Source organism: Nannobrachium achirus (genome assembly GCF_963921795.1).
Source record: "Nannobrachium achirus genome assembly, chromosome: 1".
Lineage (NCBI taxonomy): Eukaryota > Metazoa > Chordata > Actinopteri > Myctophiformes > Myctophidae > Nannobrachium > Nannobrachium achirus.
This window is the reverse complement of record NC_137810.1, coordinates 62,800,588-62,825,646: the sequence shown is the minus strand read 5'-3', so window position 1 is coordinate 62,825,646 and position 25,059 is coordinate 62,800,588. Positions and strand designations below refer to the sequence as shown.

Below are 25,059 nucleotides of genomic sequence, written 5' to 3'. Positions count from 1 at the left end.
GCGCTCAGTGCCGTGCTGTGAGCTTGTATATTTGCTATTTTTCAATAGTTAAAGCACAAAATGTGAGTGAGTCCTTGTACCCAGGGCCCAGAATTTGGTTTCAACACCCCTGGAGGGTGTATTGTAGCTGCTAGGCAGGTCATAGGGTTCCACAAAGACAGTGGACAGACAGGACTGTCCGTGATCGTGGAAGTGCTTCTTTACCAAGTCGACGTTGGCACCGGTCACTCCTGAGCCTTTGATATCATGAGATAAAACACCTGCTTCCAGACTCCATTCCAAAAGTTGCCGCCCCTCCAAACCCAAACGAACCCGGCAAACCCTTTTCCTGATGCTCCCGTGTTGAGCGCAGGGGCGTCAATTGGGTATGGCAGGGGTATGCAGCTGCCATACCCTGGGTCCCAGGGGGGAAAATAAAAGTTACTTTTAAATATAAATACATGAATATCTGTTTGTCTATCTGTGCTGGTTATTATGTCGTTAAATTACAGTAAAATAACGACAAATGCAAAATTTTACAAAATGGTCACTTTAACAAGGTATTATAATTATATTCTCCACATTTTTATTCATCTTGACAGAGTGGTATATTCCCAGGTTCCGCAGGTCAGCTGCACATGTGCAATGCATTATTGTTAATTGTGGCACGTTTACTAACATGCCAAGTTTAGCTGCACTTGAACAACCGTTCCAGGCTGCCATATCCAGCCAAATAAACCGTAGAAACGGGGGGGGGGGGGGGGGGGGGGAGAAAATGTACTTCTCAAAATAAATGAATCATGCCTGTTGATAAGGTATGGCAACATGACTGGCGTCTTGAACGCGCGCTTTCGCGCGCGTTCAAGACACCATTCATGTTGCCATACCTTAGCTTTTTCGGAACTGACGCCACTGGTTGAGTGCTGCCAAAACACATCACTACAAGGGCTTATTCCATGTTCCAAACAGACAAGACATGCTATGTTGCATCTAAAGAACACACCCCTTCCCTATCATACTGTGCAAGTCGTTTATGCCAGTTATGCCCAAACAGTGTGCCGAGAGACAAGTCCAGGTGTACCTTGGTGTTTCGTGACTAACACACATTAGTATTGCAACTATACAGAAAGTTATGCATTCTTTTTTTATATCAGTAGTCTGCTTTGTGTGCACTCATTTCCCAATACAGAGGCAGATAAAAAAAATACTCTACCCCCCCAAAAAAAAGAATTTAAAATACCAGAAAATTGCAGATCTACAAGCTAGATATTTCCGCTACCAGTAAGACTCCCTAACTGTCACGTCGCATACACAAACTTTAGAAGGCAATCGTAGCCAATCAGGAGGGAATATGGGAAATGGGACAGATCCATGTTCATGAGAGATACTGTGTACGGCTTTGCATGATTTTAGGCCAAAATCTGTAGGTGCAGTGTCCAAAAATGTCTTTTGCAAAAATCGGCCTGATGGTGGCACTAGAAGAGGGCCATGTGAGAAATCAGGGGAGGAGGTTGTGATTTGCCATCCAAGGAGTGTGTGTGCAAAGTTTGGCATCGATAGGGCCAACGGAGGCGGAGAAAGTGTGACGTGACGTGACGGACAGACAGAGAGACAGCCAGTGGGAGCTTTTCATAGTAACTTGCGACCTGATGGTTGCAATAAATACAGGTGTGCCAAGAGAGATTTTGACTTCACAATTTTGGAAACTCCTGGTCTATGCTGCTTGAGTAGTGCGTTTAACATTGTAAGGGCGAGTGAGTTCAAGTCGTGACTGACGCTGGCGACCGTTTTTGCAGGAGCCGAGGAGAAGACCAACGTTGAGCTGATCGTTCCCATCGGCTCGGTGGTCATCGCCATGTTCTTCTGGCTGCTCATCGTCTTTGTCATCCGCGGGAGAAAGAGGGTAAGAGAGAAACACGCGCTTCCTCCGTCGTCCTCGCCTTTGCCCGACTTTCCTTCCCTTCCTTCTATTCTTGCACCAACACAAAGCCCCCGCAATAATGACCTGGAACAGGCACACACACGCACAACATGCACGCACGTCAGGACTGATTGCCCTGGCACCCCTTTGTGCACAGGAACAACAGGGCCACTCTGTGCTCCAGCGAGTCACGTAGGCGCCCCGCGTGACGCTGGCATGGCCCGCTTTTTCACATGGCGAGGGGCAACCTCAGTCGCAGGCACCCTGTTCTGATCTAGAGCAGTGATCCTCTCACTTGGTGGGCCGCAGGGGCGTCAATTGGGTATGGCAGGGGTATGCAGCTGCCATACCCTGGGTCCAGGGGAGAAAATAAAAGTTACTTTTAAATATAAATCCATGAATGTCTCTTTGTTTATCTGTGCTGGTTATTAGCCTATGTTGTTAAATTACAGTAAAATAACTACAAATGCAAAATTTAACAAAATGGTCACTTTAACAAGGTATTATAATTATATTGTCCATCTTAACAAAATGGTATATATTCCCAGGTTCCGCAAGTCAGCTGCACAGGTGCAATGCATTATTGTTAATTGTGGCACGTTTACTATGCTAAGTTTAGCTGCACTTGAAAAAACGTTCCAGGCTGCCATATCCAGCCCAAGAAACCTTAGAAACCTGGGGAAAAAACTGACAAAAGTCGTTTTTTTTTCAGACATTGTGAAAATAGCCCGAGGCGTTGTGAGCATCTAGATCTGCTATTTTCACAATAGAACCGTGTTATCGAAAATGTAATGCCTATTTTCCATGAGGACTCCCATCTTTGCCATACCCTAGCTTTTGCTGAACTGACGCCACTGGTGGGCCGTGAGGATATTGCAAGTTTGCCCCCGGATAACTTGGAAAACAATACATGATAATTATGAAATGATGTTGTCCTTGACAAGTGAGTTTTCATTGCGATATTGCTAAATAAGAACTTGAATATAATTACGTCAGTTCCATTGATTCAAGCCGGAACACAATTAACCCATTAAAGGACAACTTTAGTTTTTTTACAACAAGGGTTCATATTTTAGATTGTAATTAAAGAATATAAAAGATGAGTGTTAAAATTATTTCATTTACTTTTTTCTGTTGTTTTAGAGATTCTTATTTCAGTGGCTGGGGGCATGCGTACAAGTGGCTAAATATGTCATTTTACACGGAATAAGCCCATTCCCAAGATACAACGCAACCTTTCATGGTTGGATGTGACCTATGGGGCCTAGAATTGTTACTGTAAATAGCAATAAAGAAACTGCTGGCTTATTGTGTCTAAAATGACATATTTAGCCACTTGTACGCATGCCCCCATGCGTACGCATGCCCCACGTTTTAGCACGGTAAACGCGATAAAACAATAGAACGAAGCGAATGAAAACATTTTAACACTCACTTTTTCTTTTCTCTAATTACAATCTAAAATATTGTAGTCAAATATTGTAAAAAAAACAAAGTTGTCCTTTAAGACTGGGAACTTATCTGGGTCGCGTTAGACTTGAACCGCTTTAACCATTATTTTATACTTTAACTATAATAAAATAGAAGATATATAAGCTTGTAGCGTGTCACCGAGTGCTGCGCTACAAGCTTGTAGATCTGCTATTTCTGAAAAATCCAGAAAATGTGTGCAAGTCTTTGAATGTTTTGACTCGATTCTATAAATGTCTTCTAAATCAGTGTTTCGCAAATGGGGGTACATGAAAATGGGAATATGTATTTTGCTCTCATGATTAATGATAAAACATTAACAGAGTTTGTGTGAACCTGCTGTACATTTCTAAACCAAATTACATCAATTACTTGACAAAAGCAATGTTTATTTGCCATTATGCTGTTTTATTTTTAAAGAGGTGGTGCCATAGTTTTGTACTTTTTCTGTTTTTCATGTGTCTAGGAGGTTGAAAGTACTTCATTAGACCCCCTGGTGTGGTTTTTATAAGCAATTATGTATTCTCTTGGTATTTGTTTGTTTTCTCTTGGAGGCTGCCACCTTGTGGTCAAAAGTGTCAGTTAAAAAAACACACATACTAAGTATGTCACAGTATCAACTCCTCCCCTAATTACCATTCACCCAACACTGTGAGGTGTGGCTACCTTCAGCTGGGTCACCACCCACCATGACATCCATGCATACTTAATGAACTGGGGGTGTGGCCACATGAAAACCCAATTTTAACTCTTTCTGTATACTTTTTTGGAAAAAATCTTCCTCCTAGTATAATCATAATACCTGATAATCATGTTTTAGAGGGGGGAAAAATCATGGCACCGGCCACCTCTTTAACCTATTGGCTTAGGAACTGGGCTGTTGATGTACACTTTGCTGTAGTCATGGTCTTTCTCTGCCTCTTGCTCTGTCCCTATCCTTAACTCTGGGTGTCTCTGTCCCTCAGCCGTACGGCAGGGACCTGAAGGCCAACTATCTGTCCATGATCCTGGACTCGGAGGACATGCCCATGGACGAGCAGTGTGAGAGGCTCACGTACGACGCCAACAAGTGGGAGTTCCCCAGGGACAGGCTGAAGCTAGGTGAGACCTTAAAGACCAGGCTGACACACCCAGAAGTTTAACGCTATGATACAGTAGGTCACGTGGTCTTTCTCCAAACAGTCTGAAAAGGAGGCGGGGCCGTATCCGTTAGTAATGAATGTATACTTCGTCCGTCGTGCGGTGCCGCGCACAACGTGATGTGATGCGTTGTTGTTAGCTTGTAGCGCCGCACCGCACGGCTATTTTCGAGAGCTAGTGTGTGTGTGTGTGTGTGTGTGTGTGTGTGTGTGTGTGTGTGTGTGTGTGTGTGTGTGTGTGTGTGTGTGTGTGTGTGCAGGAGATGGCTGCTGGACTCAGAGCTGGGGAGGAGGAGAACGTTGGACCCTCGTACTAATCTCTGACACCTTTTTGGTAGAAGACTTGTACTTTGTACGCGATTAGGGTGGATTCTATAGCAGATTCTATAATATTTTTACCCCTAGAACTGCTTGTTTTAAAATTTGTTTTATGAAGTCGCATTTGTTCTCCTCCTCGCACGGTTAATGCTCAGCGCTCAACTCCGCCCCCTCTCCCCATTAGCCAATCAAATGAATGTATTGCAGTTACTGTACAGAAAGTACTACTTTCAGTACAGTAACTACAATAAATTAATTTGATTGGGTAATTTAACATGGGGGTACATGACATCATAAAAAAATGTGGCTAATTTGATAGCCTTAATTAGCTGTTTTGGCCGTGTCAGCCGGCCTTTAATCAACTGATTTACAGCAAACGACATCCTGCACATAATTCTACATTCATTATAACACAGAACACTGACGTGGCAGGGGGTCGGGGAGATAGGTGGATTATTGCTAATAAAAGAAAAATACTATTGCTAGTCTAATGATCGTTATAACAACGTCCTGCCAATCAAAATATTTTTGATGGTGTTTGGTGTGTCCATAAAATGTATATTATATTGACATGGCACACTGACTATCTAGAAAAAACTATACGGAAAAAAGAAAAGAAAAATGTGTCACAATGCGAGAATTTGTGAACTTGTAGATCCGCTACTTCCAGCGCATGTACACCCCGTCTCTAGGGTTCATAGAGGACCACAACGTTAGGGCTTCATTATGTTTTGATCCTCTGTGATATTGTGTTGGTTATGTCGTGGAAGTGCTGATGTGCTCTTTCCTTTTATCACACCAAATAACTTCATTCATTCATTCATTCATTCATTCATTCATTCATGTAGTTATAGTAGGCCAGGGGTTTTCAAAGTGGGTGACGGGGCACCCCGGGGTGCCGCGACGGCAGTCCAGGGGTGCCGCGAGATCATTTGATAATATTTGGAATCTATTTGGACACTTGAAAAAATATTTAGTATCATTTTAAACTTACCCTAACCCGAAGTACAAAGTTATTTTCAGTCAGTTTTAACCAAAATGGCTATTATCTCAACGTTTTCCTCGCAACATAATCACTAAATATTGTCACTGTCAGGCAGAAACCTCGTATCTCCAAGTTTCAAATGTGTACGTCTTTTGGTTAAGCAAAGCCCTGCTTCATCATACAAGACATAGAAGGTTTCCACCCGACAACGACGATATGCTATAAATATAAGGTGCTTGGAGTGAAAATTATAATGTAGGGGTGCCTCGGATTTAAATAATATTCATGGGGTGCCCTGAGACAAAAAAGTTTGGGAACCCCTGTAGTAGGTTATAATATAGTCTTGTGGAAAAGAAATACAAAACATTGACTAGCTGTGTGGCAAATACAAGCTCAAAGCTATTTTGTGTTTGTGTGCTTCAGTCATTCACTAATCACTGAGTAACCTAGAAGGTATGAAAGTATGGCTGATGTGGTGCTCTTGTTGTTTGTAAAAATGTTAAATGTTGTGCATTGAAGGCGACCCATTGGGACGTGGAGCATTTGGACAGGTGGTGGAGGCGGCCGCCTTTGGTATAGAGAAAGCCACTACTTGTACTACTGTTGCTGTCAAGATGCTTAAAGGTAAGTAGGCTACTGTGGCCTCATCTTTTCTGAATATTATGTACACATTATACAGATACTTTATATTGTAGGCACACACTAGGGCATTCACCAAATATTAGAATATTCGAATATCAAAGTCACTATTCGACGTTGTTCACCTTTTTTTTGTTTTTTTTTTGTTTTCTCTAAAAAATATATAGTTTATAAAGCTTGGCTAGATAGGAAGACATAAGAATGAGTCGTCAATGAATGTGTTAATGCTCTATACCAGGGGTTCTCAAACCTTTTTAGGCTGTGACCCCCAAAATAAACATATTTGAACTGGGGACTCCCACCCTGACAATCACTTGGAATTGTAGGTATTAATGTGACTCTGTTCCACAGATAAATATTGTGAAAATAGCAGATCTACATGCTCATGCGTTGTGAGCATGTACGGTAGATCTGCTATTTTCACAATGTTCGCCTCTTGCTTACTTAATATTTGACAGTTTGGCCAGTCCTGTCTAACACACACACACACACGCACACACGCATTATAGAGAGGTACAGTGACGACTGTGTGTGTGTGTGTGTGTGTGTGTGTGTGTGCGCGTGTGTGTGTGTGTGTGTGTGTGTGTGTGTGTGTGTGTGTGTGTGTGTGTGTGTGTGTGTGTGTGTGTGTGTGTGTGTGTGTGTGTGTGTGTGTGTGTGTGTGTGTGTGTGTTCCAGAGGGCGCCACCTCCAGTGAGTACCGTGCCTTGATGTCTGAACTGAAGATCCTCATCCACATCGGTCACCACCTGAACGTGGTCAACCTGCTGGGAGCCTGCACCAAACCAGGAGGTGAGGCATCGCTGCGTTAAACATGCTACGCTGCTCAGGGGCGTCCTTAGTAATCTGGAGGGCCATTTCAAGAGCTATTGATGAGGCCCCCCCACGCCACCGCAAGCACACCCAGGCCCAGTAGCCACGCAACAATCGCACACAGAAGTTGACTTATAGTCAATGACTGCCTGCTATTTATATATTATTATTATATCACTACATAATGTTATAGCATTGACCTAAATGGCGTTATATTAACAAGGTTATATGATTATTAAAAAGTGTTATACGTGTGTTGAACAAGGCTTGCTGGCTATCTCTTGGAGGCCCCCTGGTGGCTGAGGCCTGTTTCAATTGAAACTGGTGAAACATAGCTAAGGCCTCCCCTGCCGCTGCTACACATGTTAGGAAAGAAGCATTCATATTGTCGCATTCCGGTGGAAGCCTTGTATGTCCAAAACCGTTACTTTTCGGGAAATTAAAGGGATATTTCACTTTCAAAAAAACTTTTGGTAATTTTATCGTCTAATAAGGCTTTTATGAACACCCTGAACAGTTTTTAATTTGCTTGATTCAATATTTAGATATTTGATGTAAATGTTACCAGGCCCTGCAGGTGTAGGAGCGAGATCATTTAGCGACCTCCAACCTGGTCGCAACCTGGTCGGTAGTTTTCACCGACCGGGTCGCTAAACCTACCGACCGGGTCGCTAAATCTACCAACCGGGCTGCAAAATCACCGACCAGGTCGCTAGATCTACCGACCGGGTCGCTAAATCTACCAACCGGGCTGCATTACCTTTTTCATTTATTTTTAATAATTATTTTTTTGTATTTCGTTTTTTTTTTTCATTTTCCCAAATACTTATTAAAAATAAATGAAAAAGGTTATCGAAAAAACACGGCCTGCTCACATATTAGGACGGTAGTATGAATCTATCATGGTTAAAATGAAGTTTGAAGTTACAATGGGTGTGTGTGTGGAGAGAAGCTGTTTCCCTGTTGAAAGTGGAATATCCCTTTAAGTAAAAATTATTGATTATATAATATTATATATAGACATGGACCTCATAGAAAGTGGGTTACTTTTGTGTCATATTGTGCAATCAAGTACATTGTATTAAATTATTAACATTAAAGTATGCTTTACTTTACATTATTACCCGGCTTGGTTGAATGCTTGCTTCTGATTGGTCAAGCGCTGAAATCAGCTGTGAATTATAGGCGTATAATGACCGCTCCGCTCTATCCACAACTTTCCAACATCCCATCGTGCATTGCGCAGAATGTGCAGGCAGCTTCTGGCGCTGCAGCCGAGAGTGATCTACAAGCTCACAACGGTTGCATCTGCGACGCGACGTGAGCTTGTATGTCTGCTGTTAACCGGAAGTGTCCCGCAAATAATGCTACAGTAAATTCTCATAGAAACAGGTGGATAATTCACCCCTGCTAATCAAAAGGCTCAGAGCACCTGCTGCACTCAGGCTACGCTGCGTGAATGTAGTACCGTATCCAACATGTCAGCCGTGTAAACAAACACACAGCGTCATTTACAACTAAACGTTGCTCTCAAGAATGTTTTTCAAAACATTTGAGGCGAGAAATAGACGACGCAGTATCAGAAAATGGATTCTATTTGATCAGCACTTCCTTGTTTTCCAACTTCCAAGACGACCGTGTTGCGCTGGTGGAGACGCCCAGCGCAGCACTTGTGAAATACTTTCAGCCGTCTGTAAACAACTTTGTTTTGTTTTTAGATTTAGCCGGGTAAAAAGTGCTATAACGTCTTGCTGCTTGGTCATTATGGCGTATATGGACACGACAGGCTGATAATTCCCCTCTGGTGCACCTCGGGGAATTATCAGCCTGTCGTGTCCATATACGCCATAATGACCGCAGCAGCAAGACGTTATCACATAGTACATTAGCAGGTATCCTGATATCTCCATCACTCTTCCTCTCCACAGGGCCTCTGATGGTGATTGTGGAGTACTGTAAACATGGGAACCTGTCCAGCTACCTGAAGAGCAAGCGTGGAGAGTACAGTCCCTTCAAGGTAACCTCCCTCACTGCCTCAGCTTTGGTCACCGTTAACCACTTAAACCCTATATGTGGGGTCCAGGGACGTGCTGGGCCCCTGATTCAGCCCGGGAAAAAGAGTTGGAGAGGCCCTCATTTTCTCTCTTTTTTTAGTTATATTTCGTCGTTGTCGGGTGGAAACCTTATATTTCCAAAACCGTTTGTTTTGTATTTATCATTTTAAAAATGATTTAAACTAGTGAAAACAGCCGATCTACAAGCACACAACTTCTCGCACCGCGAGGCGTTGTGTGCTTGTAGATCTGCTGTTTTCACTACTTTTGTGCAACAGCCTTGTATGATGAAGCAGGGCTTTGCTTTGCGAAACAATGTATACATTTGAAACTTGGAGATACGAGGTTTCTGCCCGACAGGACCGGCCGGGAATGAACCGCCATTCGGGAGTTGTCCCGCTTTTCCCAATGGCCAGCACGTCCCTGGTGGGGTCCCTCACGGCTCTATGCTAGTCACTTTACTGTGTAGCCGCGATCTTCGCTGATCGGCTACTTTCTGCAAAGGTATTCCCTCAAAATACCGACGCCAGGGTTTAACGCATTCAAAAAAGGAAAGCATCTGTGTCATTGCGACCGTAGGTTGCATCTAGTATGGAAACCTGCAGATCATGTCCGTCCGTTATGCCTCATGTCACGCCTCATGTCACGCTCCATATATGGTCAAGATCCCTGATGTCATCAATATTAAGCCCATATCTGGGAATACCTCTAAATATGGACATATTGTGTCAGTCTCATGACACAATATGGAACGCAGTCACACTTGCAAATGAATTGTCCCTTTTATGCCCATATATGGAGATCCCTGATGTCATCAATATTAAGCCCATATCTGGGAATGCCCATATATGGACATATTGTGTCAGTCTCTGTTGTTTCAGCGCGACCTCGCTTCTCACCTTTAGGACGTCTTAAGCCTCTATCAGAGTCCAGGGTGAAGAGCTATTCACCGCAAATTTTAGGTGTAAAGCTATCCACCTAAGGTGAAAAAATAAGTGGAGGCCATCATAGTCAGTCACGGTGAAGTCCTATCACTGTGACTGACTGGTCTAGATCGACCAATCAGTGAACGGGGTGATGGGTCGATCTGTCTGAAAGTAAAAACAGAGAGATGTGTCGGGGTTCGCGGTGGATAGCTCTTCACCGCGAGTAATGACGCAATGTTGTAGTTTTATGACTTAAGCCTCTATAAAAAATACATAACGCGTACAGGTGATAGCTAGGAAACTACAACGCGGTGAAGTGAATAGCTCTTCACCCTGCCGACCCTGGACTCTGATAGAGGCTTGAAAAAGACTACACCGCGGTGGATAGCTTATCACCGTGGTGCCTACTATGATAGGGGCTTTACTGGTTTTAGTTTTTAGTGTTGACCTGTCTGGCCTACGCTCAGTTGCTCACATCTGGTCTCATGAGGCCTTTTGTTAGAAGTCTGTGCCAGCGGCACAACAAGCAAGCGAGGCGTCGCATTGTTTTCACTGACGTTGTGTTGTTGTCATTCAGGGACGTGCAGAGAATGTTAGAGAGGCAGGGGCTGACATTTCTAAAGGGCAGTGGCGTCAGTTCAGAAAAAGGTAAGGTATGGCAACATGACTGGTGTCTTGCCGGTGTCTTGCACACGCGCCTTCGCGCGCGTGCAAGACACCAGTCATGTTGCCATACCTTAGCAACAGGCATGATACATTTATTTTTAGAAGTACATTCTATTTTTTCCCCCAAGATTTCTATGGTTATTGGGCTGGATACGGCAGTCTGGAACAGTTGTTCAAGTGACAGCTAAACTTGGCGTAATATAGTAAACGTGCCACAATTAACAATAATGAATTGCACCTGTGCAGCTGACCTGCGGAACCTGGGAATATAGGCTACTATTCTGTCAAGATGGGGAGAATAAAAGTGTGGAGAATATAATTATAATAACTTGTTAAATTTTGCGTTTGTAGTTATTTCAATGTAATTTAACAACATAACCAGCACAAGAGACATTCATGGATTTATATTTTAAAGTAACTTGTATTCTCCCCCCTGGACCCAGGGTATGGCAGCTGCATACCCCTGCCATACCCAATTGACGCCCCTGCTAAAGGGGCCTTTTGGTGAAAATATCGAAAATAGCAGACCAGCAGAACAGCAGAACAGCAGAACACAACGCGTCGCTCTGCAACGCGTTGTGAGCTTGGAAGTCGGCTATTTTCGGTGCTTGATACCACACTGATCTAATCATAATCAAGTCAATACTGGAGATGTGGCGTAACGGCATGGATTTCTACACAGAGAGGGCAATTCTTTCGACATAAGATGCCGCATTCGGGAGAGTTTGGAAAAGGCAATTCTCTTGAACACTGCCTTCGGGTACGGCATGGAAAGGGGAGCATTGGCCTGGGCCACAGGGTAGTGGTCCAGGCTCCTGGGCTGGTAATCCAGACCAGCCTTGCAGCGTTGCAGGTTCGAGTCCCGATCCTGACGACCTTTGCTACGTTTCACCCCCCCATTTCTCTCCCCGTTTCCTGCCAGCCTACTATATATCTATCAATTAAGGCAGAAAAAGCACCCAAAAAATATTTTAAAAAAAAGGAAAGGGGGGCATTTGCATTTCTTTCACCATGGTAAAAACTGCATTTGTGGCCTGGAGAGGGCACTTTTTACAGACGGATAAAAGGGCATGGGGCTCAAGCCCCCTTTGGTGTCTATGTGTGCACGTGCCTGTTGTCATTGTTGTCATTGTTGGCATAACTGGCATCTCTGTTATCTCTGTGCCAACAGAGGAAGAGGCTGAGTCACCAGGAGTGGGTGCGCGTGGCGGAGGATGTGACGGGAGGGGACCTGGGTCTGGGGAGCAGCCCGCACCTGGACATCTGCACTGGAACCGCCGTCTGCTCCATATCGGCCCACGGAGGACTGGCCAACAACGTGGAGGATGACAAAGGTGCTGAAAATCAATCAAACTAATAGATTTACCGCTTAGGCTCAGTGTAGCCTGACAGCGTGTCGCTGGTTCGATTCCCGATCCCGACTACCTTTGCGGCGTGTCACTCCCCATCTCTCTCCCCGTTGCCTGTCAGTCTACTGTCCTATCAATAAAGGCATAAAAGCCCCAAAACATATATATATATTTTTTTAAATGAAAAAATAAATAAATAGATGTAATCAATTATTATCGATAATTTAATAAAATAATCGTTTATAATAGCTATTTTGGGCATGCCATTGTAATGATAGGTGACACAAGGAGTGTGTCACCTATTCAACTTTGGCTTATCGACACCTTTGTGTGACAAAGTATATAGAATAGCAATTGGTCATCAAATTCTTCATATACTTTTTTTGAAACATAAAAAAACATGCTTCTTTATTAGTCGATTAAGCGAAAAAGTAATCAATAGCATAATCACTAAGAAAATGATCAATAGTTGCTTGCAGCCCTGCTGAAAACGACTCATATTTGCACGGACGTTGCGTGTGGTTTTTGTGTTTTGTGTTTGTGGTTTTTGTGTCTGTGTTGTTCCTTTGCAACGATGGAGAACGTTGGTACTGAAATGAAACGTCTCCTGTGACCACAGAGAGCTCTGACTATGACCACCTCACCATGGAGGACCTGATCAGCTACAGCTTCCAGGTGGCCAAGGGCATGGAGTTCCTGTCCTCACGCAAGGTATAGATAGCACTGTCTCTTAAGGTACTGTATAGCAGGGGTTTTCAAAGTGGGTGACGGGGCACCCTGGGGTGCCGCGACGGCAGTCCAGGGGTGCCGCGAGATCATTTGATAATATTTGGAATTTATTTAGACACTTGAAAAAATATTTAGTATCATTTTAAACTTGAAGTACAAAGTTGTTTTCAGTCAGCTCTAACCAAAATGGCTATTATCTCAACGTTTTCCTCGCAACATAATCACTAAAATATCGTCACTGTCGGGCAGAAACCTCGTATCTCCAAGTTTCAAATGTTTACGTCTTTTGGTAAAGCAAAGCCCTGCTTCATCATACAAGACTGTCGCACAAAACTAGTGAAAACAGCCGATCTACAAGCACAAGTTGTGTGCTTGTAGATCGGCTGTTTTCACTAGTTTAGTAAATTTTATAGATGATAAATACAAAACGAATCGTTTTTGACATACAAGGTTTCCACGCGACAACGACGATATGCTATAAATATAAGGTGCTGGGAGTGTTTCCCAAACACTGGGGCGGAAGCAGTATTGTGAAGTTACTAAGTACATTTACTTAAGTACAGTACATTTTGATATATATATATTTTTTACTTTTACTCAAGTTAGTGAATTCCAGACTACTTGTAATGGAGTATATTTGCATTGCAGTATTGATACTTTTACTTAAGAGTACTTTTTCCACCACTGGTCGAGAGCGGGACAGATTTTTATTGGACGCTTTAAGTTTTGTTTCCTATTTATTGTTTTTAATTATTATTATTTCAAACCCTTCCCAAGGAAGGGTTTTGACATTTTGAAATATAAACAAAAGCCCCCCAATTCATAGATTTGTTTCAGCGATTTCATGAAGAAATGAAATAAGAATAAAATAAATTCCACAAATTAGAAAACAAAGCTTTAAGAAGTAGTGAGAATAGCTGATTTACAAGCGCACGGCACGAAGCAACGCATTGTGCACAGCCAGACAACTATTCCCTCAATCTTTGAATGTTGCGTCTGTAACTACGTCCCTTGAACTCCACGAACGGAAGCTGTCATCTGTTTTCTCATTTCCCTTCTCAGAAAAATATATATAAGAAATATAAATTTCTGCTAAGCAGCTATAGCTATATGCTAGATATTTGATTTACATTAGGAATTATTTAGGTGACTGCAACAGTAAAACAGGGGTGGTGGCGGGGCATAAGAGATCATGTCCTCACACCGTGTTGCGTCCAAACAGACGGCCTAACAGAAGGCCTCACGGCCCCCCTGTGATCTTTGACACCCTGCCCCATCCATGGGGTGCCCCCTGGACCCTAGGTTAGGCAACACTGTTGATCACTTAAAGTGACCAAGAAACAATCAACGCTCATAAGTGAAACATCGCACACAAAAAAGCACAACTTAACAAAGCAGTGCCAAACAAAAAGTTTACATAACAGGTTAGTCAGTGCAGCGTTATTTGGAGTCGCACATGAGTTCTGGTCAAACCCCGCCCAAGGAAGCTTTTGGCTGAACTGGAGCTAGGGAGCGCTCCTTTTTGTTCGCTTGGACCGCGCGGAGGTGCGACCACCTAAACTTAACCCTAACTCTAACCCTAACCTTAACCTCAGTAAAACTATGCCTAACCCTAAACCTAACCTCAGTAAAACTATGCCTAACCCCAAACCTAACCTCAGTAAAACTATGCCTAACCCTAACTCTAACCCTAAACCTAACCTCACTGAAACTAACGCTGGTGAGTAACTAACCTTCCGACGGACGTGAAAACAAACGGCTCCGCCCAGAGCTCATGTGAGATTCCAAATCAGGCGTCAGGGCAACACAAGTATCTCACCGCCATATCAACACAGCAATAGTACTCAATTCAACCAACACAACCCAATTGTGCAGGGCCAAACATTTGTGTCCACAAACATAAGTGTCCAAAGCAAGAAAGGGTGCCACAGCAAGAAGCCACAGGTAACCCTAGGTGTTCAGTGCATAGTGGATGTTCAACTCCTCCCCTCTCCCCTCAGTGCATTCACAGAGACCTGGCTGCCAGGAACATCTTACTGTCAGAGAACAACGTGGTGAAGATCTGTGACTTCGGCCTGGCCAGGGATGTTTACAAAGACCCCGACTATGTCCGCAAGGGAGACGTGAGTCACACTTCAACTAGTACAGTGGTTCTCAACCTTTTCAGGCCGCGACCCCCATAATAACCATATTTTAACTGGGGATATTACATTTTGTATAACACGGTTCTGTTGTGAAAATAGCCGATCTACATGCTCACAACGCCTCGCAACCGTGAGCATGTAGGCTATTTTCACAATTTCTGCCTCTAATATTTGACAATTTGGCCAATGTTTAATTTGTCATTTTATAGGTATTAAAAAAGGCCTTAAATTGTCACTTTGGAAATGTGCAGATACCATCTATACACTTAAACTTTACGTTGGTTTGTTTACTGTTGAGTGAGAAAACAATGTTTCACATTAAGCCAATCATCTGGGGACCCCCCAAAATAATTTGGGGACCCCCCTGGGGGTCCTGACCCACAGGTTGAGAACCACTGAACTAGTACACTTCAGGCACCTCTATTAAAGGCCCGCCAAGCAAGTTCCCTGCATGTACAATAAAGTTGACAGCTGTGTAGTAAACGTTTGCATTGTGCTCGCAGGCGCGCCTCCCTCTGAAGTGGATGGCTCCTGAGACCATTTTCGACAGGGTGTACACCACGCAGAGCGACGTCTGGTCTTTTGGGGTCCTTCTCTGGGAGATCTTCTCTCTTGGTGAGTCTAGTGTCAGCTAGGGCTGTCCTAGTCATTACATTTTAGTTGATCATTTTTGTGATGCAAATAATAGTGATGAATGATTTAGTTGTGTTTCTGCTCATTGGGAAACATGGGATAGAAATGACATTTCTGTTAGCCTTTTTTAAACACGAATCACGCAGGGCAGATATGACAAAAAAAAACTTAAATAAACAAAGCCTATTCCTGAAATATGTAAGGAAATGCAGTGACAATGACACGTTGTTGTAGATCTGCTACTCATCCATTTCTGAAAGTTTATGCACATTTTTGATGTTTGCTCTAAATGCCCAAAATGGAACACTGAAATGTATTCAGTATAGGAAGTAATGTATTTTCAATGTATATCAAAGATTTGCACACATTTTCATGATTTTTCAAAAATAGCAGATCTACAAGCTCATAGTGCGGCCCTATGAGCTTGTACATCTTGTATTTTTGAACAGCTAATTATAAAATACTAGAAGCTGGGCCGCCCTTCGGGCGGCCCAGCGTCTAGTCGGCGACCTGGCCAACTCGGAACAATGTAAATAGGGAATGAATGCCCCGCCCTTTAATTCAAACCCCATTATACCTGTTTTCATAGGACCCGTTTTGACCATCTGTCTGCCTGTGTCCATTTATGCCCATATATGGAGATATCTGTATCTGTCTGTCTGTCTGTCTGTCGGCGTCCATTTTATGTCCATATATGGAGATCACTGCAGTTATAGTTCTGGGTCCATTTTATGCCCATATATGGAGATATCTGTCTATCTGCGTCCATTTTATGCCCATATATGGAGTATCTGTCCAACTGTGTTGCAGACACAGTGCCGGTTCCCCCTTTAATGCAAACCTCATTATACCTGTTGTCATAGGACCCGTTTTGAACATCTGTTTGCCTGTGTCCATTTATGCCCATATATGGAGATATCTGTATCTGTCTGTCTGCGTCCATTTTATGCCCATATATGGAGATCTTTGACCATCTGTTTGTCTCTGTCCATTTATGTCCATATATGGAGATATCTGTATCTGTCTGTCTGCAATCCATTTTATGCCCATATATGGAGAACGCGCGTGCCCGTGGGACGAACGGTTCCATTTTATGCCCATATATGGGGGCATTCATTTTATGCCCATATATGGAGAACGCGCGTGCCCGTGGGACGAACGGTTCTCGAGATACGCGGATTACATACATACATACACACTCACAGAGATTTTTTGTTGACTCATGTGGCGTACGTGATGTCAGAGCCTTTTATGAAGTGATGTCACAATGAGTCAGAGCTTTCGCCGATTTCCTCCGGAACAGCCTGATGTCAACAATCAACCCCGCATAAGGAGATTCCGAACGTTTCGCGCCGGTTCGGGAAAACCGCGCGTCGGGTCGGGTCATATGAGTCAGCAGTGCCCATATGCCCATATATGTAGCCCATATGGAGATCTGCCCATATGCCCATATATGGAGATACATAACCATGGCATTTTGTGTTGACTCATGTTGCGTACGCGATGTCAGAGCCTTTTATGAAATGATGTCACAATGAGTCAGCGCTTGCGCCGATTTCCTCCGGAACAGCCTGATGTCAACAATCAGCTCCGCATAAGGAGATTCCAAACGTTTTGCGCCGTTTCGGAAAAAACGCGCGTCGGGTCGGGTAACCATGGCATTTTGTGTTGACTCATGTTGCGTACGCGATGTCAGAGCCTTTTATGAAATGATGTCACAATGAGTCAGCGCTTGCGCCGATTTCCTCAACAATCAACCCCGCATAAGGAGATTCCGAACGTTTCGCGCCGGTTCGGGAAAACCGCGCGTCGGGTCGGGTCATATGAGTCAGCAGTGCCCATATGCCCATATATGTAGCCCATATGGAGATCTGCCCATATGCCCATATATGGAGATACATAACCATGGCATTTTGTGTTGACTCATGTTGCGTACGCGATGTCAGAGCCTTTTATGAAATGATGTCACAATGAGTCAGCGCTTGCGCCGATTTCCTCCGGAACAGCCTGATGTCAACAATCAGCTCCGCATAAGGAGATTCCGAACGTTTTGCGCCGTTTCGGAAAAAACGCGCGTCGGGTCGGGTAACCATGGCATTTTGTGTTGACTCATCTTGCGTACGCGATGTCAGAGCCTTTTATGAAATGATGTCACAATGAGTCAGCGCTTGCGCCGATTTCCTCCGGAACAGCCTGATGTCAACAATCAGCTCCGCATAAGGAGATTCCGAACGTTTTGCGCCGTTTCGGAAAAAACGCGCGTCGGGTCGGGTCGAGGCCGGGCACTGCACTCCGCGCCGCGGCGGAGAACGCGCGTGCCGAATCTGAAGCCGGTGGGACGAACGGTTCTCGAGATACGCGGATTACATACACGCAGACACGCAGAGACTTCTCGCATTTGAAATGATGTCACAATGAGTCAGCGCTTGCGCCGATTTCCTCCGGAACAGCCTGATGTCAACAATCAGCTCCGCATAAGGAGATTCCGAACGTTTTGCGCCGTTTCGGAAAAAACGCGCGTCGGGTCGGGTCGAGGCCGGGCACTGCACTCCGCGCCGCGGCGGAGAACGCGCGTGCCGAATCTGAAGCCGGTGGGACGAACGGTTCTCGAGATACGCGGATTACATACACGCAGACACGCAGAGACTTCTCGCATTTATAGATAGATGATTGCTACCGTAGGTCGCATTTACTATAAAAAACCTCCAGATCCTGTGAGTGCGTCACAGTGCGTAACACCTCATCCCAAATCAGCTGAAGGATATAGCTGACCTGTTCTGACATCACAATGATGTTTTCAAATGAATTTTGTCCTTGTCTGACATCATAGCCTAGACCTATGATGTCTAGACGTCTGGCATCATACAATCCCTTTTATGCCCATATGGAGATCCCTGATGTCATCAATATTAAGCCCATCTGGGAATGCCCATATGTGGACATATTGTGTCAGTATCATGTGGTCTATGACGTCAAACATCTATGATGTCAGACGTCAGTCATCTCCATATTTTTGTCCAACTTAAACAACCAACCAGGTCTGTGCATTTTTTTGGTCAAAGTTGATCCTATGCCAACGTCACCCAGGCAGATGCGCTGCGAGCTTGTAGATCTGCTATTTTTGAAAAATCGTGAAAAAATTAGAATTTTGACTCGATTCTATAAGTGTCTTTTTAATCCTTCTAAGATTTTTTGAAAAACCTGTTTCTATGTCAGCAATCTGGCCAGCCATCGTCAAAGAAAAGGTCATTTTCACTCAACTGGAGCTCAGTAAGTCTGTTCTTGAGAGACTACTAATATGTCAGTGGTTCTCAAACCTTTACATGTGATGGACCCCCAAAATGATATGTATTTGGCCACGGACCCCCATCTCAAAATATTTAGTTCCAGGGACCACCCAGAAGCCAAATTTGAGTTACAACCGTTCACTTTGAAAATACATATATTCAAAGATTTGCTCACATTTTCACGACTTTTTCAAAAATAGCAGATCTACAAGCTCGCTGCGAGCTTGTATATCTGCTATTTTTCACTGGTTAAAGCATTCAATAATCCTAGGCCTAACTAGCGGTGTCCTCTCTGCTGCAGGGGCTTCTCCATATCCTGGGGTTTGCATCGATGAGCTGTTCTGCAGGAGGCTGAAGGAGGGGACCAGGATGAGAGCACCCGACTACGCCACCACTGACATGTGAGTGGACGCATCACGTCACACAGCGCTGGTTCCCAACCTGTGGGCCTGTGATGTCACACTAACAGAATCCCTTTTATGCTCATATATGGAGTTCCCTGATGTCATCAATATTAATGATGCCCTGTTAGAGAGATCCCTGTGATGCCAGGGGAACAAATCCCTTTTATGCCCATATATGGAGATATGGAGATCCCTGTGATGCCAGGGGAACAAATCCCTTTTATTCATGTCCACATCCCTGAGGTCCACATTATTGTAAAGGGCGAGGTCGCTTGTCACCCTAAGACGTCTTACTAGTAGATTACAGTAGACTGACAGAAAATGAGGAGAGAGACGGTGAGGTGATACGCAGCAAAGGTTGTCGGGATCGGGAGTCGAACCTGCGACACGCTGTCAGGCTGCCTACAGTAGGTGCCTGGACCGCTACTCTAGCCGTCCAGGTCTAGGTTTAAATGATAATATAGCATTCATGTAAAACAATTAACGTAACAAAAATAAATTAATAGGAAGTATACCATGTTAGCTCCACGTGAGATGGGTGGGCTCAAAGACTTTTGAGATTTTCAAGTGGGGGACCACTACATACATGCCATAGAGCATTACCGTTTGTGGTTCTAAAACTCTGATCCCCAATGGGGTTCAGATTTCCAATTAAATGAGCGTGGCCGAATTGTGATGCATTGCTGAGTTGGTTATTTTTTACACCACTATATCCACTATATATTTTCGCTTTGTTGGCTGTTATGCAGTAAACGAAGTCTTAACGTACATGTACGCTACACAGGCTAACACAGCAGCATATGTCGCTGGCTTGCTGCCATTCTAACGCCTTGTGGTTCCATTCCAGATACCAGACCATGCTGGACTGCTGGCTGGACCGTCCCACAGACAGACCCACGTTCGCAGAGCTGGTGGAGCACCTGGGCAACCTGCTACAGGCCAGCGCGCAACAGGTCTGCTCCTCCAAACATCAGTACATATCGTTGTTGCTGTCGGGTGGAAACCGTGTTTTATGTCCAAAACAGTTGGTTTTGTGTTTATCATTTTAAAAGTGATTTAAAATAGTGAAAATAGCCGATCTACTGTACAAGCACACAACGCCTCGCGGCGCGAGGCGTTGTGTGCTTGTAGATCTGCTATTTTCATTTGAAACTTTTCACATTTGAAACTTGGAGATACGAGGTTTCTGCCCGACAGTGAACATAATACTTACAGTGTTAGTTCTCCACCCGTGAATGTTTTAGAAACCTCCTCAGTGAATGCGGAATGTTGCTCACTGAAATGAAATGGCTCTAAAGCAGATTCAGTTCACCAGATATGTGTTTGAGGATGTTTTGTTTTTTGTTTTTTCTTTTTAATTCCAGGATGGAAAAGACTACATCCCTCTCACAGACGGGGAGCTGCAGGGGGGCCCGGCGGGCCTGGACCCCAGGGGCCCCTTCACTCGGCCCCAGAGTGGAGACACCATTGCCCTCCAGCTGCAGTATGACAACGCCCCGCTCCTCGGGTCAGTACAGTACATACGATAATGGAGTCCGTAGTAGGATACGGAGGTGAATGCATTAGAATCCGCGGCTTGTGATTGGCTGGGGCAGAGGTCGGGAGCGCTCCGCTGTGTTCACTTGGACCGCGCAGTCGGGGGGATGAAGATTTACGATTCTTTTTTTTTAAATATTTTTTATCCCACGATTTTGTAACCCATTTTTCACCCAGTGCCAATTGCCTATGTAATCCTGGGCTCTGCTCTCCCTCTGCCGTGCCTGGGGAGAACCTCATGCTTCCTTCAATGCATGGGTAGTCCAAGTTGTTTCTTTTCACCTGACAGGGAGGATTTCTCTGGGATGGATGTAGCACGTGGAAGGAACCAACCAGTTCCTTTCCCCGGCATCAGGCGCCCCGGCTGGCCAGGGGGAGGCATTATTGAGACCAGGATTACTGCATGTTTTTGTGAGGGTATCAACCCTAGGAGACAAGGGGAGAACATGCAAACTCCACACAGAAAGGCCCCATCGCCAACCCCACCTCGGGTGTGAAGATTTACTATTCTGTCCATAACGGCACATAACTCGGTAACGGCGCTGAGTCGGCTCATGCGACCGTCGCAACGCTCGACACGGCGACTCGCTCGCTCGCCGGTGTCTCGCGTGGCTCAAGGTCGACTGAGACGTGGCGCCTCCGTCGTCATCACAGAATACAAGAGCTCCTTCCGCACCCGTCTCCTACGGATTCCAATATAGCTAACTACGGGGGGAGGGGAGGGGGGTATCAAAAGCAGAAGCATGGAATCCCCATACTGTAAGAGTGCAGGAGTGTGAACGGCTGGTTGTCATTGTCGTCCCCCCCCCCCCCCCCCTCTCTCTCTCTCTCTCTCTCTCTCTCTCTCTCTTCAGCGTGGCCCAACAGAGTGAAAGGAGCACTCGGCCGCTCAGCATCAAGACGTTTGAGGACATCCCTCTGAAGAGTAGCAGCATCATGGTGAGTGTGTGTGTGTGTGTGTGTGTGTGTGTGTGTGTGTGTGTGTGTGTGTGTGTAGACATTAGACGTTTAGAGCGGTGGTTCTCAAACCTTCTCTGGTCAAGGACCCCCTCAATCAATGTATACTTGGCTGTGGACCCCCATCTGGAAATGTTTTGTGCCGAGGGACCCCATGAAAGATTTGTGGCGTCAAAAAATATAATTCAAACATTTTCCAAGAATGTCAAGATGTTTCGAAAATGGCTGGTGCATATAGGGCAGTGGGAGTCCCAGGACCCCACTTTGAGAACCCTTGCATTAGACCACGGAGTCACGGACCAACATAACTCTGAGAGTGTACATGTTAATTACTACTAAGTAAGGACTGTTATTCAAAGGTTGGAACTAGGACCCGCCACAGTGGTGTCCGACTAGACTTAAACCGGGATATCTAACGATATGGTCAAGGTAGTCAAAGGTTTGTGCGGTACAAAGATATCTGGGTTGTAAGGCCAAATATCTTGGGAACTGAATATGAGTTGATTGAGGTTGAAATTTCCTTGAAGATCCGTGGATAGTCTTGCTGGTAGAGTTGGAGATTCTACCAAATGGAGATGGAACCCGTAGGGTCCATTTGGTTCCATTTGTACACTCTCAGAGTTACAGCCACATAAAGGTCCATTTGGTAACTATCCATTATTTATCTGGGGACCCCCTGGAACCCCCTCAAGGGCCCTTTGGTTAGGTTTAGGGGTAAGTGTCAGAGTTCTGCCTTTGGATTTGTTGCACACCGTGCAACGCTGTGCACCAAAAAACGTGTGTGTGTGTGTGTGTGTGTGTGTGTGTGTGTGTGTGTGTGTGTGTGTGTGTGTGTGTGTGTGTGTGTGTGTCTGTGTGTCTGTGTGTCTGTGTGCGTGCGTGCGCGTGCGTTCCCCTCAGGAGGGACAAACAGACGTCATGAGCCTCTCCCCAGAAGACATGAAAGACCACCAGTTACCACGCACGCCCAACTTCAGGTGAGGCCACCTTTTCTTACATTACACCGGCTGTTTGAACGTAATGCATCCTTTCATGCAATATACAACTATACAAGGTTATGATCCAACATCTGGCTTTGTCCGGTTCCCAAAAATCTCTGGGCCCCCAAAAGTGCCGAGGCCCCCAAAAATCTCCGGTCCCCCAAAAATGTGTGGCCTACATCTGGCACAAACGGCTCAAAGAATGTTGTACGCCCAGGGTCCCATTGGCCATGCTTCGCAGGACACACTGTGATTGGCTACCCCGTACCCCGTAAGGGTCCATTTGGTTTACATTCCATTTGGTCTACGCGTAAACCATTTGGTTTACGCTCTCAAGAGGACCACTGGTGGTCCCCGGACCACTGGTTGTTGAAAACCACTGACTTAAACCCTATTTTAAATCGATTTTTACAATCAGGTTCCAAAGTTAACACGAGACGTTACTATGCGGTAGCCTCTACCCTCACGCTCAGGCGTCTTACTAGTGTACTTACTCTACCCTCACACTGAGGCGTCTTACTAGTGTACTTACTCTACCCTCACACTGAGGTGTCTTACTAGTGTACTTACTCTACCCTCACACTGAGGCGTCTTACTAGTGTACTCACTCTACCCTCACACTGAGGCGTCTTACTAGTGTACTCACTCTACCCTCACACTGAGGTGTCTTACTAGTGTACTTACTCTACCCTCACACTGAGGCGTCTTACTAGTGTACTTACTCTACCCTCACATAACTTGACCAAACGTCCCCCCCCCTGCCTCGCCCACAGCCAACTGCTCCGCAGCAAGAGCAAAGAGTCGCTGGCCTCGGAGTCGTCCAACCAGACGAGCGGCTACCAGTCGGGCTACCACTCGGACGACGCGGACACGCCCATCTACGCCAACGAGGAGGTGATCCTGAAGCACAGCATGATGAGGCGGCCTCCGCAGCCGCCACGCAAGACGGCCGACAAGTACAGCGCCGAGGTCCGCTACAGCACGCCGCCGGTCTGACCCCCGAGTCGTCCCCCCCGTCCCCCCACCCAGGGGCGTCACAAGGGGGGGGGGGGGGGGGGGAAGTGGGACTGAGTTACTATAGGGCCCAAGGTGGAGGGGCCTTCATTATTTTATATACTTTAGCTATTGAAAAATAGCAGATCTACGAGCTCACAGCGCGGCACCGAGAGTGCCGCGCTGCGAGCTCGTAGATCTGCTATTTTTTGAAAAGTCATGAAAATGTATGTATTGAAAAATACGTGCTTCTGGTCCCTGGAACTACATATTTTGAGATGGGGGGTCCGTGGCCAGATACATGTCATTTTGGGGGGTCCTTCACATGAAAAAGTTTGAGCACCACTGACATAGAACCATAGGTTTTTCGAAAAACCTTCAAAGACTTCAAAAATAGCAGATCTACAAGCTCGCAGCGCGGCACTCGGTGCCGCGCTGTGAGCTTGTATATCTGCTATTTTTCAATAGTTAAAGCACAACATAACGCAGTGAATCCTTGTACCCAGGGCCCAGAATTTGGTGCGACACCCCTGCCCCCACCCACCACCACCACCAGTAGTATGCACCAGGCATGTAGCCATTCACTCCACCCGTGAGAGTGATTACGTAAGCAAGCGTGTGTGGCGAACAAGCGAACTCAAAACTAGATCGTCCCACCGATTTAAGTCGTCACAAATCCAAATCGATCTTTTACTTTCTCTAGCGATGCGTTGTTTCATCCCTTTGTCTCCACTAGAGCTTAAATCGGGCCTAAAAAAGTGAGCCCGGCCCAACCCAGCCCTACAGAATTTCAGCCCGGACCGAGCCCAAGCCCGATACATAGGGTGACCATACGTCCTCTTTTGCCCGGACATGTCCTCTTTTAGGGGGCTGTCCGGCCGGTCCGGGGGGGTTTTATAAATTCCTTCAAATGTCCGGGGTTTCGCGCATATCACAGTTTAAGCACGGACATTTACAATGCACGTTCAATGGTTCTTTTGGAAACACACTGTGAGAGGCGCTAACCCCGGAACATGTATTATTCATACTACTCTCTGCCTGCGATCCCTCCCTCCCTCAGCCTGTATCGCTTTCAGATCAGAGGGGCAGCAGATCGCGCAGCGCAGAGCCAAACGAACTGCAAACGCTATTAATGCT

General features: G+C 45.3%; 1 protein-coding gene across 2 annotated transcripts in view; it reads left to right on the top strand.

The window, feature by feature from the left end:
- Window positions 1-24,008, top strand: part of kdr (kinase insert domain receptor (a type III receptor tyrosine kinase)) — a 69,687-nt gene extending 45,679 nt beyond the window's left edge. For both annotated transcript variants that reach the window (XM_080735725.1, XM_080735724.1), the window contains exons 17-31: window positions 1,776-1,882; window positions 4,336-4,471; window positions 6,332-6,436; window positions 7,130-7,243; window positions 9,193-9,281; window positions 12,082-12,244; window positions 12,879-12,970; window positions 14,989-15,111; window positions 15,636-15,747; window positions 19,354-19,453; window positions 20,304-20,409; window positions 20,821-20,963; window positions 21,847-21,931; window positions 22,850-22,926; window positions 23,703-24,008. In XM_080735725.1, coding sequence (XP_080591851.1) covers window positions 1,776-1,882; window positions 4,336-4,471; window positions 6,332-6,436; window positions 7,130-7,243; window positions 9,193-9,281; window positions 12,082-12,244; window positions 12,879-12,970; window positions 14,989-15,111; window positions 15,636-15,747; window positions 19,354-19,453; window positions 20,304-20,409; window positions 20,821-20,963; window positions 21,847-21,931; window positions 22,850-22,926; window positions 23,703-23,925 — 1,775 coding nt within the window. In that variant the 3' untranslated portion in view covers window positions 23,926-24,008. The remainder of the gene's footprint in view (window positions 1-1,775; window positions 1,883-4,335; window positions 4,472-6,331; window positions 6,437-7,129; window positions 7,244-9,192; window positions 9,282-12,081; window positions 12,245-12,878; window positions 12,971-14,988; window positions 15,112-15,635; window positions 15,748-19,353; window positions 19,454-20,303; window positions 20,410-20,820; window positions 20,964-21,846; window positions 21,932-22,849; window positions 22,927-23,702) is intronic.
- The last annotated feature ends 1,051 nt before the right edge of the window (window positions 24,009-25,059 follow it).